Below are 13,740 nucleotides of genomic sequence, written 5' to 3' on the forward strand. Positions count from 1 at the left end.
TGTGTCCACTCCCTGCAGCACAGTCAGCAATACGACTGCTTGTTTCCTCTGTGACAGCTTTAACAGCCCCAAGACATGGCTGCATGTCCAAGCGCTGATGCCAGCTGTCCACAGCGTGTGGTTGAGGCACAGAGTGAAATGTGGAATTATTTCACTTAGGTGGCCGATCGACAGCTCACAGACACTACAAACCCTACGTACACGAGATGTTTTAAAGCTACGCAGACAGAGAGAGTCAGCACATCCCACAGTAGTGAAGTACCTCATTGGCAGCTTGTAGAAAAGTGACGGGGGGACAGGAGTCTATCCGAGCTGGCTCAGGGTGAAGCCAGGTTCACCTGGACGGGTCGCCAGCACATATGAAGCTGCAGAAATTATCGCTGTGGTCTTTAGGGGACAGTAACAAAGTATGAAACACTGCAAACCGGTCGATCTATAATGATGTTTTTGTGTCTCGGGGCAGGAGCTGAGAGCCGGAGTGTATTTCGGTCAGGAGCAGTTCCAGCTGTTGCTCCAGGAGAGTCAGGGCAGCGAGGATGGTTCTGGACCGGCAGAAGATGTGGGTTTGGAGGAGCTTCGGTACCGTTGGATGCTCTACAAGTCCAAGCTGAAGGATGTGGGCGAGCTAAGGGCCAGGACCAGTGCCAAGGTACGAGTGCTGCTGAGCGCTTTAGTGGAGAAACTCGGAGGTTTACGATACTCTGCCCGGTTAAATAAATAAAATAAATTCTTTCATCAGACTTTCTTGTTAATGTCATCGTCTGACTTTTGGGAGCTGTCGTGTTTCTCTGGCTCTATCTACCTGGAGTGACTCATTCAGCTGCTGTTGAATTTAGATGTTTTGTTACTTAAAACATGGAAAAAAAAATGTAATATATTTTTTAAATGTGTGTTTTTTCTTCCATAGATTAAACCTAAAGTAGACGTTAAAGTGAATGATTGTGCTTCCAAAAATAACAAAAAGTTTAACATTAAGCTCCAAATGAAAAGACTAATGAGGCCCTCGTTATTCTCACATTCATCATCACAGGCTCCCCTTCTAAGTGCACTGCCTTCTTCTCACCATAGGGTGGCAGTGTAGAGTTACGTGCTTCTGCTTGTGAGACAGAGAACTGCATTTAGGTTGTTGTTCATCTCAGCAGACTCCATCAGCATCATGAAGCTAAAAAGATCAAGTCGATGTGGTCACGGCCGGATAAAACAAACACGTTGACAGAAGATGCTCATGTGACGAAGCCGTGATCATCCAGGCAGTCTGTGAATCTAGTGCCCCGTCCAGACATGCAATCTGTTTCATTAATCGTGAATGGTACCTGCTCACTGATCCATAGAGCTGGTGTCTGACTGGGTCGGACCCGGTAGCACCAGTCTGAACCGAGCCGTCACGTTAACAGATCGACACGCACATGCAGTTATGTGAAGGAATTAGGGGAAGGATATTTCAACATTTCAGCACCAATATTTCCCCAAAACATCACAGAGACGTCACAGCACAACTTTCCCCCACTTTTCTCTACAGCCTTTAATCTACTAGACAATGAAATATGAAAATAAAACTTTGCTGTGGTGACAACAGACACCAACAGCTCATAGAACAAAGACACTCACTAATGAATGTAATCCGAGTGTTTTTCCCCACACGATGTTAAGAGGAGCTGACGTTTGTTCCTACCAGCTGTTTGGAGCTATTAGCTCTGAGTTTGTTTCATACCTGCAGCATCAGAGTATGAATACGTAGAATACAGTCGCTGTGAAGGACTGATGACGCCGGCAGCGTCCCACGTCTGAAATGAGCTTAATGTTGTGGTTCTCTGTGAGGACATGTTTCACATGTGTTTACTGGTTTCAGTTTAGTATTTATCTCATTTTTCTTTTACCAGTAACCCAGTCGTTGATGTGTTAGAGCTGTAGGACACTATTTCTGCTGCAAAATGACGTGTTTTGTCTCTGCAGAGAGTCGCAGGCAGACAGGAGGCACCGGCTGCAGCAGCAAAGGTACAGAAGGTAACGATGACTCCCCTCCTGTTCAGATTTAAAATGAAATGTGAACCTCATGTGATGACACAATGCATTTATTAGTTTAGCTAAACACAGGCATCCTGAGCTACTGAGACCTTTGTCCATAATAAGGCCTTTATTTGTGCTCCCAGCACTGCTGCAGTTGTTTTTATTAAGTTTAATTCAGGTCCAGTATGTAGAAGTCAGTGGAAATAGAATATATTCTGGTTATGGTTCCATGAGTGTATGATCACCTGAACATGTCTGGATTTTCATTAGCTTAGAATAAACACGTTACTTCCACAGAAGGAGCAGGAACTCGTCCATGTGTTGGTACCGTAGCCTGGTTCTAGGGTTAGGGTTCATGTTTTAGTGTTTCTGGCAGCCGTTAGTTCTCCTGCATGCTTGAAATGGGAGAGCGAGGCTGAGTGGAGGTGACGGGTGTTTATTCATCGTAAAGGGTTCAGAAATCTACACGACATCAAACTGACTCCTACATGTGACCCAAACACAGAGCAGCAGCATCATACATCACATACAGAACATCTGCTGCACATGTAAACACCTGCACACTGCATGATGAGCGCTGGTGTTATCTGAGGTGTTATCTGAGGTGTTAGACGGTATTAGGCTTATTAGGGCATTTTCCTGGTATTTTCATCGTGGGTTTGGCCGTTGTGGAATTAGTTCATTATTTCATCTTTAATGCGTCTGAATCCAGTGAACGTGTCCGTGGCGTCGTCCCAAAGCCAGAGCTGGCTTCGTTAAAGTGCTTCTATGCATGAGTAATAAGAAGACACAGCAGGCTGCTCGACAAGCAGGAACAGGATGGTGCTGAGGATATTAGTTCAAAGCAGAGTAGTACTAAAGCTCACTGATGAAGAGGAATTACACCAAAAACAGTCACTTTATCAGTTAAGGAACCAAGAGCATGATGAATACGCTGTTGGTGTGGACACAGGACAGCTGCAGGGTGGTGTAATAATGCCCCACAAGTGTTTTCTGTTCACCTCCTAGAAAGTCTGATAAAGGAATGTTAACGGTTGTCGTCAGGCTGCTGCACCGTTCATCCTCCACCGTGAGTCTCATTAACTACACAGGAAGGAAAAACCTAGCATGTTCTCCCTGTGTCGTGGAGGATTAGTGAGGAAGGATTGCCTGGTCAGACTTAACATTTCTGGTTCTGTTTGAAACCTCCAAACCCAGGTTCTTCTGCATCCGTCTGACATACTGACATTCCCCAGAGGTCTGTGCCGTAGAGATCCTGACACCTGACCTGACCGTGTCACAGCAACACTCCCAAGCCTCCATTCATTCAGCGAGCACCGGGCGGTGCACAGATTAACGAACCGACCACGTTCCCCTCAGACACTCCAAACGTTCCTCGCTCTGTTCACACGGCCTCTGCAGCATCAGCTAGATGGTTTCTTGATTCTGCCCATCTTTAGTTGCTACTTATGACTTTTTCACACTAACTGAGGTGCTGGAAAACCTCCCAGATATCCCAGTATTGTTGATTAACTTTGGAAGGACAGGCTTCACTGTGCTGCCTTCTGATTTAAAGCACAGTCAGCAGAACCGTTTGGGCTCGTCTGGCGTCTCGACACCGTCAAACCCTTCAGGTATGAAAGAAGAAAAAGATCATTAATTGGCTGTTTACTTGTTTACTTGTGACCTTCTTAGACATGAAAGGTGTCAGTATGTTAGGTCAGCGTTTTCTTGTTGCTGCTGGCTAGTGTGTTGCTCCTGTATTACATGATTTACGGCGTCGTTTTCCCTCCTCTGACACTCTCACATATTAAGTTTTTTTTTTTTTTGTCATTTTTTTGTCCAAACTAAAAGAGAGGAAGGAAATAACAGATGATTTCATTTCAGTTTAAAGATCATTATGAGCGCCGTTATCGAGGAAAACAGCTAAAATGAAAATTGTCGATGTCAAAAGGTCAGGAGGGGAAATACAGCGGGACGGGCTTCTCACCACAGGGGGGCGTCTTACCCCAGTTTACCCTGCAGAAAAGAATGTGGCACACAAGTAAAGCTGCCTGGAGGGGGCGCCAGGGACCACACAAGGAGGAGAACAGTGAGGGAGGCCTCTGACTCCAGTGTCCATGCAACAGGTGTTTCCCGGGTTCTTTCTCTGTAGGAAACATAGTTTAGCCTTCAGACTGTTTGTCTTGTGCAGATATGAGCAGCTAGTTTCACTTCCTGTAGCATTGATCATTAACCTGAACACACACAGTTAGCGCCGTCTGCACGTCTGTCCTCCTGCACGTCTGTCCTCCTGCACGTCTGTCCTCCTGCACATGCCCGACATGCATGAGTCACGCTGGAGGAGAGATTTTTATTCATCCTGAAATACAAGTTATGTCCATTTACTACATGGACAGTGCTAGCTGATTAGCATTCTCACATTTAGTCTTGTTTCTGTAGATTTGACACGTAGTCCATTGTACTTAATGAACATTGTAATAAAGACAATGTTCACATAATAAACATAAAATAAACACACAATAAACACATGTATTGTATTATAAATACAAACACATACGTGTGCCAACATACACGGCTGCATTCTTGCACAATGAGACAGGTCAGCATGAGACCGGTTGGAAACAATCCTTGATACTAACTTAATAAGTTAACCTATTATTATATTATATTATATTATATTACATTAACTTATTATTAGTATTACTTACTAAGTATTATTATTATTGTTAACTTTAAACGTACCACCATACAGTCCGTTTTTAAACAGCCACCACAGTTCTTCCCTTTCAGATCAGCTGTTGGATAACCCACCGCCCGCCTTCTGTTTTTCTGCCTTTCTTGTGCGGCCGCTCCGAGCAGAACGGCGTTCGTGCTCCGACTTCTCAGAACTCATCGCCCGAGTAACCAAAAAATGTTTGTTCTGACCATGTCTGTGTCTCCTGAGCTGTATGATAATTAATTAGAAACGATCCCACAGAGGGGCGATGCTCGTCTATCACTCACAGCGCTGAGGACGGTGATGTGCTGCCAGCATATTGTTGTCATAGAAACAAAACCTACGCCGAGTGGGAGGTTTTTTTCTCCTGTGAAGTCTACCCACTGCCCTGCAACTGTTTTTCTGCCCAAGACATGCACAATACGGACATGAAGTAGTTCTGCCTTGTATAATGTTCAGTAATTGTGTGATTTTAATTTGAAGTGGAATTCAGGTGTTGTTGAAAACCAACAGGTTGGACAGACAATGACCATAGAATAGAATAGAATAGAATAGAATAGAATAGAATAGAATAGAATAGAATACAGTAGAAAGCCTTTACTGTATCGTTGTCTTTCTATCACAAGTATTTACGGTCATCTGTGTGTTCTGCCTGTAGGTCAAAACAATAAACCATCAGCCGGAGATGCTTCTTTTCTGACCTGCAGGCTGTTGTTTAAATCAGGGCCGGCTTTAAGGAAACTCTTCGTATTTCACACTTGAATCAAGCAGCACTCTGAACTGATCCAGATCTTGGGGATGCTTCATGATGATTAAGTGCCAGTGTTTGGCACTGCGTGGTTATTTCACATGAAGTCAGTGTTCTGCATCTTCAGGTCTGGTTTTCTGTCCAGTTCTTCCCAAAGAGAACAGAGGATCTGTATTGCCAGTTCTCTGTTACCTGGAAGGCAGTATGTGGGCTCTCTGGGTGGTAAAGGTGCCTTCCAGCTGTTTGCTGTGTGTTCATAGACTTTTTTATTGCATCACAAAAACTTGATCCTCCAGTCAAAGTGTCGGTTGTCATCTTTCCTGGTATTTTGAAAGACTGCGGATTCCATGAGATGTTGGCAGTTTTTCTCTGAAGCATTCTTGCCGCTCCTACACAGATTGGCCCACAGCATTTCTATGTGGAGCAGCAGCCACCTGCTGCCAGTATGCACAGCACACGTTCCCATGTTGTGATTTTACACATGACGCTCCTGAATATGGCCTGCTTGACGGCCATGCACTAGCAGCCCGCTGCGTGGTCACATGACAGCTGCTTTACCTTCGAGGCGTCGAACCAACATGGCGTCTCGGCCATAAACTTTTGGTTTTATTACGAGAACTGTTTAGCGAAAAGTATTTCTGAAAACATTTGAGGCAAGAAAATCAGCTGTGAAGTTGCTGACTGTCCTCATTTTAGTTCGGCTGGTGGTGCCATTTTACTAAAGCTTGGTGGGGCGTCGGACCTCCGCTCCCTGCGCCACATTTGCATAAAGTAGAAGTCAAATCTATTTCATACAAATGAGCTGGCAGACGACGCTACGCCTGGTTGGAAATGCCCCGCGACGCTCCACAACAGGACACGTGGCATTTCACATACCAATGAATGGGAAGCGAGAGGTTGACGGATCCTGTGGACCCGTACCATAACGCAGATTCTAGCGGCGGCACTAGCATGCTAAACAACGCAGCTAACGGGTCATTCACAGCCGGAGCAGAACATTCACTCACCGACGTGAAGAGAGTTAACACCAGGAAGGCAGCCGGTCCAGATGGCGTTCCAGGAAGAGATTAGATCAGATAGAACTTTATTGATGCCTTTGGTAGGGTACCTCCGGGAAATTGTTGACAGAGTGCTGAAGTCCTGCTCCAGTGTTGACAGCACTGGTCAGCCTCTCGCCAGGTCAGTCTGGTCCCCTCATGCCCAAAGAGAGCCACTATGGTTCCCTGTGCCTCCCCAGCCTGCTGAAGTGATCGTCGTCCTGGAGCTCTCACCTCTGAAATAATGACGTGTTTTGAGAGACCAACCAGGAAGCACATCTGGTCTTTGCTCCCTGAGTCATCCACTTTAGTTTATCTACCAGCCAATCAGATCTACTGATGAAGCCATCTCCCAGGTCCTGCACCCTCACCCAACAGGACAGGCACAGAGGTCACGATGAGGATGATCGCTGAGTTTACTTCAGCTTTCAGTACCATGGTGCCCTCCAAGCCCTACAACCAGCAGTCCAGTCTGGGTCTGAGCACCTCCCTCAGGACTGGATTCTGGACTTACTGTCCACTAGAGTCCCAGTGGTCAGACACCTTCTTGTGGGCAGACACATTTCTAGCCCCTGCAGCCTGAACACCGGAGCCCCCCAGGGCTGTGTCCTCGGCCCTCTGCTTTGTTTCCCTTTACATGCATGACTGTGAGTCTTCCAACATCGTTGTTGAAACTTGCAGATGACCCAGTGGTGGTCGGGTGCATCAGTAACAGTGATGAGCAGACGTACATGGAGGTGGTGGACAGTCTGTCACAGTGACGTCGCACCAGCAACCTGCTGCTCAGCATCAGTAGAACCAGTGAGCTGGTTGTGGACTTTCAGAGAAGCCAGCAGAGGAACTTCTGGAGAGGGTGTTTATCTCCAAGTACCTGGGAATGCACATCTCTGAGGATCTGTCATGGTCCAAACACACAGACAACCAGGGCAGCACCTTCATCACTTCAAACAGCTGAGGAAGGGCCTGAGGACGTTCTACAGTGTGGAGCTGGAGAGTGCTTTGACTGGAAACACGACCCAGTGGAGCAGGACCAGAGAGCCCTGCAGAGGCTGCTGAGGTCAGCAGAGTGTCCCATGGGCACAGCACTGCCCACCCTCAAGGACATCTACATCAGGACACCAATGGACTGTTTGAGTAGCTACGAAGAACATCAAGGAACACTCAGGAAGAGCTTCTTTCCTCATGCTGTCAGGACTGTGAACTCTAGTAGCATCTCATCTGCATCTCCACATGGTCCTCCAGCTGCAGCGTGTCGGTCAGAAAGCCCTGCAGAGGACAGTTAGAGGAGCTCAGAGGATCTCCTCTGTCCAAGAGCTTCTCCAGAGCTGCTGCAGGAGCAGGACCCTGAACATGGTCAGGGACTCCTCACAGCCTCTCCATCAACCGTCTGAACTGCTGCCATCAGGGAAACGTTTCTGGAGCGTTAAAGGAAGAACCTCAGACTGATCAGCAGCTTCCTGCCACCAGCTGTCAGAACGCTGAACAGCTGATCCAGACAAATAAAACTCTAGAGTCTGGTGTGGCCCTTCAGGATTTTAACATACATGATGATCCAAGGTGTTCATCAGCTCACTTCATTCCACATATTTCCTTTTTTTTGTATTTACTGTTTCTAGTGATGTTCCAACTCAGTGTTTTTACACAGAACGGCGTCGCAGGGTTCAGGTCCATGAGGGAAGTGGAGCAGTAGTCGTTCTATCAGTCCTGCAGTGGGAGGCAGAAGGTATTTCTGCTGTGATTCTCTTACTGCAGTCCAACTCAAAGCAGAGTTTTCTCCTCACTCCCCTGTAGACTCGTATCAGATGCTGGACCTCGGTCGTTTTTCCTTTGCCAGTCAGGCTGGATGGTTCTGTGTTCAGGAGGTGGCAGATAAACGTAGGCGGTAATCATGATTCAGAATAACAAGTCTGAGGGAAACATGAGAGATTGTCGAGGCCTGAGCTGAGTCTGTTTGCTGCAGGATGTTTGTGACTGTGGATACGCTGCTGCTTCCGTCTTCATCGTGTCATTGTTCAGGTTTCCTTTATTTTCACGGCAGTGTGTCAGAAACATATTATTTCTAAATGTGTGTTGTCGTTATCTCGTGATCTAGACATGAGTGACGTCTGCTCGTAGCGCCGATGGTTCTGACCTGATGCCAGTTAGCTCCAGTCTGTGAGGTGAAGCTCGCTGTGCTTCTGTTTGCTGCCGTGGCGATGGTTGCTCAGGACGATAAAACGAAGCCGTCTTTTAACTCCCTGGACAGATTGTTTTTGAGGATGTGGTCGAGTTGTACCAACTGCACTGACTGGGCTTCAATCAGTCTGACCACATCCAGATGTGGACCTGCTGGGGTTCTGTGGTGTCGGGACGTATTAATGAAACTTCCTGTTAATTATTCAAGTTTAAGCCAAACCTGGAGAGGAGAGGTCTGCTCTTTAATGAAAATATGATAACACTGTGGGGCGGCTGCGGCTCAGGTGGTACAGCGGCTGTCCTCTGAGCATAAGGTCGGTGGTTCAATCCCCTCCACAGTCGGAGTGTCCTTGGGCACAACACTGAACCTGAAGTTGCTCCCAGTGGCAGGCAGCAGCTTGTATGGCAGCTCTGGTGCCACTGGTGTATGAATGTGATCAACTCTCAGACGTACGTCACTTCTGGATGAACTGTAAAGCCGTCGTTATGACTGGATGTAAGGCAGGGACAGAGAAGGAACCACATGTTTCAGTGGTCGATGCTCCAGACTAGCTCCATGTTGTCCTGCTAACGCTGTGCTGTCCTGCTAACGCTGTGTTGTCCTGCTAACGCTGTGCTGTCTCTGTGTCGGCAGAAGCCTGGATTGCTGCAGCGGGTGTGTCGACTGGCTCTTCCTCTGTGGCTCCTCCTCCTGGCGCTGCTGCTCCTCGCCTTCCTGCTGCCTCTCATGGACGAAGGCAACAGCTGCTCCCTCTCCAACAACTTTGCGCGGTCCTTCAACATCATGCTCCGTTACGATGGACCGCCGCCCACATAGGAAGCTTCTCCTGAGTGTTCTACATGTAGCTCCGTGTGTCTCTGTGATGGCCGTGGCTGATGTAGGAGATGTTGTGATGCTACGAGTCCACATTCCCCTGTAGCCGACCACAGACCAGGACACACGACTTCAGTTCATCTACAGTTTATGCATTTATGAACTCTGTGTTCCAGCAAATCTTATACTCCTTCTAGAAGCTGCCCATACTGCTATCTATTAGCTTTGCTAGTCACGCTGCTCACAGACGTGTTCAGTGTCCTCGCTATCAGAGTGGACCTCAGTCTGGAGGAGACCATCACGTAGAGCACCGTGCACATGTGCAAACTGCAGAAACCAACATACAATCATAATGTGTTCACCGTGTGTCACACAGCACAGTGCAAAGGATCAACAGACACCAAAGCTTTTCTTATGTTTTCCAAATTCAGCCACGTGTGGCCATAGAAGGCTGAAGGTCCCAGAACTGTGTTCAGATGAACTTTGAGGGACTTTATGATCCCAGTAGACTCCAGGTTCTGATGTGGCAACTTATGCAACATATTATTCGCTTTGGTTCTTCTTCCACTTTTATTTTCTTGTATTTGTTTCACATTATAACAAGTTTTTGTTTGTTTTTTAAGGATCTAAGTATGTGGCCGATGCATCGTCTGTTACAGATGAAACGATCACAGATATCAAGTTATTTAGCTTTGACAACGAACTTTTGTGACTCTGCAAAGAATTGTATTTAAACTCTGACATATTATCAAGAATTCTCATTAAAGCAATAAATACTCCTCATTGAACCACATGATGAGACGATGGATGCTGTTTGATCCAGTCAGTGCCTGCAGAGACGGTGCTGGAGCTCACAGAGGCTCCAGGGTTTGGGAATCTCATTATTTAGTTCAGCTGTGTTTGTATCGTGCTATTCCACAGCATTCATGTCATCTCAGCACTTCACACAAACACGGGAAGAACTTACACATGTTCAACAGAGAAACCCAGCAAGTCCACGTCCCCCTCAGATTCCCTTTGAGCGAGAACATAAGACTTCCCTTCACCGTGTATCTGGTTCTTTATTAATATCTACGTTTCTTCTTCTATTAACTTGTTATGGAACAAGGAGAGATCTTTTTTTATGATGTGATGTTCTTGTGTGAGGTTCTGTGATGACAGCTGACTAAATGTTGTGTCTCATGGTGGCACTTCATCACTTCACACTTTAACTCTTCTTACTGTCAGTTAGCATCGTTAGCGCCTCACAGCTAGAAGGTCGCTGGTTCTCCGGGTTCTCCGGCTTCCTCCCACAGTCCAGAAACATGTTGAGGTTAATTGGTGATTGTAAATTGTCCGTAGGTGTGAATGTGAGTGTGCTTGGTTGTCTGTCTCTAAGTGTAGCCCTGTGATAGACTGGTTACCTGTCCAGGTGAACCTGCCTTCACCCTGAGTCAGCTGGCATAGGCTCCACCCCCCATGACCCTAGTGAGGATGAAGGTGTAGAGATGATGGATGGATATAAACTATAGATGTTTTTCCTCTAAGAGCATCTTCTGCTGGATTATTGTGAACAGCAGTCAAAGAACAATGTTCTCTGTGTCGGTGTTCTTCTGTGCACGTCAGATAATTAGTGACATTAACTGTCAAATAAGAAACCAAAGGACATGATGTCTCTCATATGAACATCGTCTTCATAGCAGACATTCCTGACATTCAGTTCTGGCTTCCTGTTTGTGGCCACCAATACCAAGCATGTTGATCTGCTGCCACTGAAGGAGGATTTTATCGGTGGTTTACCCTCATGACTCACTGATATCACACCTACAACACTTCTCTAACACACACACTCCATACCACATCAGACCACAATCACATAAACCTGGAGGAGGAAGGCAGCGAAGCAGGAGTGACGGCAGCTTGGGGATATTTTTAGTGACACAGACGAATGTGAAGAAAACTTCTCTGCACTGAGACGGACGACAAAACATCTCATTTAACAGTTTGAGGATTTATCTACAAAACACAAAGCAAACTCAAACCGTTTGCTAAAGTTAGCGTTGGGATTAAAAACTTTGCAGCAAACACTGAAGAACCAGGAGAACATGAAGAACAGCATAAACTCTGAGGCACTGCGCTGCTGTTGATGGGATTCATTCATCACATCCCAAAAGCTGCTCTGCTGTCCAGCACACTGAGCGTCTACAGCAGGACGTTCTGCCTTCAGCCTAACCGCTGATGACCAGCTGCACCGTGTGGTGGATTCATGTGACTTCACTAACCTGTACTAACAGCAGTTTGCACACGGCGCTCACACAACCGCTGAGCTATTCAAAGTCTGTGCACTTCTACATTAATGAAGCTTTTATGATAGAAATGCTGCTTTATTACGAGCTGCTTGTATCAGTACTCGGTGTTGGCGAGGACTCGTCCCTGGTCTGTAGACCTGCACCAGCAGTGAATCCCTCGCCTATGTTGGTGTCAGTAGAGTTCAGGCAGTTTGTGTACAACCAGCTCATCAGAGGTGTTTTTCCTTCTCTAAAGGCGCTACTTTGGCTTGGAAATGCAGACTGGTCTCACTAAAGGATCCGATCAGAGACCCCGACTTGGTCTTGGACCACAGAGTGTGTTTGGTGCCAATTCCTCGTCATAGCAACCACCTCTTTATACAAACCCAAAATAACTTTTATATCACTGTTTATATCCCACGCAGCCCTAAAAATACACTGAAACACCACCAGCGCTTTATTTTGGCGGCTCTGTGTGTTTTTGACTTCTCATGTTGCTGTGACAACAGTTAACAAGTAAAGTTAATCTGCTTCTCATGCAGCAGGATTCAGAGTTAAATCCATCCTTTGAGAATGAACGAGCACAGGGGAGGACGTGAAGGTTTGAAAGATGTCACATTTCAGCATCACTGGATCATCACCAGGTACATTATCATAGAAGCATAACTCCCACAAAGAACGTGTTCATTCAGCATCGCCTGTGGAGCTCCTGTATCTTCCACCGTGTTCATTCAGGATCAGAGGAAACCTTCAAAGTATTCAACAATGTTCAAGATAAAACTGACACTGGATCATTTATTGAAACCTTAAACTGGTTTTAAAGGCGTCTTTTCCTCTGATCTTGAATTAATCAGTTTGAGGTCAATAAATGATCCAGTGTCTGTTTTATCCTGAATGTTTTCAGATACTTCAGAGAATCATTCATTTAACAAATCATTATGATTAGGACGCCCCTACAGCTCACCTGGTGGAGCAGGTGACCCATGAACAGGGCTGTAGCTCCCCGGTGCAGGTCTCTCCCCTTTCCTATCTCACTCTGTCACTGTCCTGAACAATGAAGGCAAAAACGCCAGAAAAAAAAACCAAACATGTTCATGATCCTGATGATCAGCATCTTCATGAAAAGAAATAATTATATTTTATCTAACTGTACAAAGTGCCTCATATATGAACATGCAGTGATTCTGAAGACCCGTCCATCCTTTTATCCTCCTTTTCCCTTTCAGATCAGAACCTGAGGTACCAGTGTCCCTGGACGTAACCCAGACTTCCTCTGTTCTCTGGTTCCGTCCGATCACTGCCTCCTGCTGCTGCATTCCACTTTTCCTCAGAGACATCATTTCTGCTATTTTCATCCTCTCATTCACATGTGAGTGTTCTCATAAAGCCTCCCACGCTGCTCTCACCTCGGCCTCCCAGCCGGGCCCACCAGGCTGTGCTGCAATCTGGAGCGCTCACGCTGCCAAGTACAGAACACAGGCACCAGCACAGCCTCGCTCGGAGAAGCTCCACTTTTAATAAACGTGCAGCATTTTCTTACAAAGACCTATTAATGATCTCTGATAGCTCAGTAGAGTCACTTCATTTATGCTGGTCCATGGTGACCTTGCAGTTCAGAGGAGACCAGGACGCTGAGCTCAGTGGACTGAGGTGAACCTTCACCGTGTCTCTGCTTCTCTCCTGCTGGCAATCGTCTGACTCACCTGAGAGTCGTCTCCAGTCTGCACTCTGCAGTATTTAATCCACAGCTTCTGCCTGTTCTCCAGCAGACCGTGTGTCTGGCTCCACAGTAGTCGTGGTGCAGCAGCAGCAGCGAGCTGCTTCAGGACAGACGCTCTGTTGGAGAAACAGAAAGTCTCATTCCCCCTTGTTAAAAAGAGAAGATCAACATTAATAAACTATTACAAACCGCATCTATGTTTTCATTCAGTGAGCAGGTCAGTTACCAGAGAAGGAGCCAGCCGGTGTATAAATGGTGGTAACACAGGACCACA

At 46.5% G+C, this 13,740-nt stretch overlaps 1 protein-coding gene across 5 annotated transcripts in view; it reads left to right on the forward strand.

Annotated features, from left to right (window-relative positions):
- Window positions 1-13,722, forward strand: part of syne3 (spectrin repeat containing, nuclear envelope family member 3) — a 27,588-nt gene extending 13,866 nt beyond the window's left edge. For 2 of the 5 annotated variants that reach the window (XM_008296282.1, XM_008296281.1), the window contains exons 16-18: window positions 464-649; window positions 1,954-2,004; window positions 9,300-10,272. In XM_008296282.1, coding sequence (XP_008294504.1) covers window positions 464-649; window positions 1,954-2,004; window positions 9,300-9,482 — 420 coding nt within the window. In that variant the 3' untranslated portion in view covers window positions 9,483-10,272. Of the gene's footprint in view, window positions 1-463; window positions 650-1,953; window positions 2,005-9,299; window positions 10,273-12,972; window positions 13,657-13,676 lie in introns of those variants that run through there. The other 3 variants (XR_520753.1, XM_008296284.1, XM_008296283.1) reach the window with 3 other exon arrangements.
- Window positions 13,723-13,740: the final 18 nt, after the last annotated feature.

The sequence above is a fragment of the Stegastes partitus genome, unplaced genomic scaffold, assembly GCF_000690725.1.
Source record: "Stegastes partitus isolate 25-593 unplaced genomic scaffold, Stegastes_partitus-1.0.2 Scaffold1116, whole genome shotgun sequence".
NCBI lineage: Eukaryota > Metazoa > Chordata > Actinopteri > Pomacentridae > Stegastes > Stegastes partitus.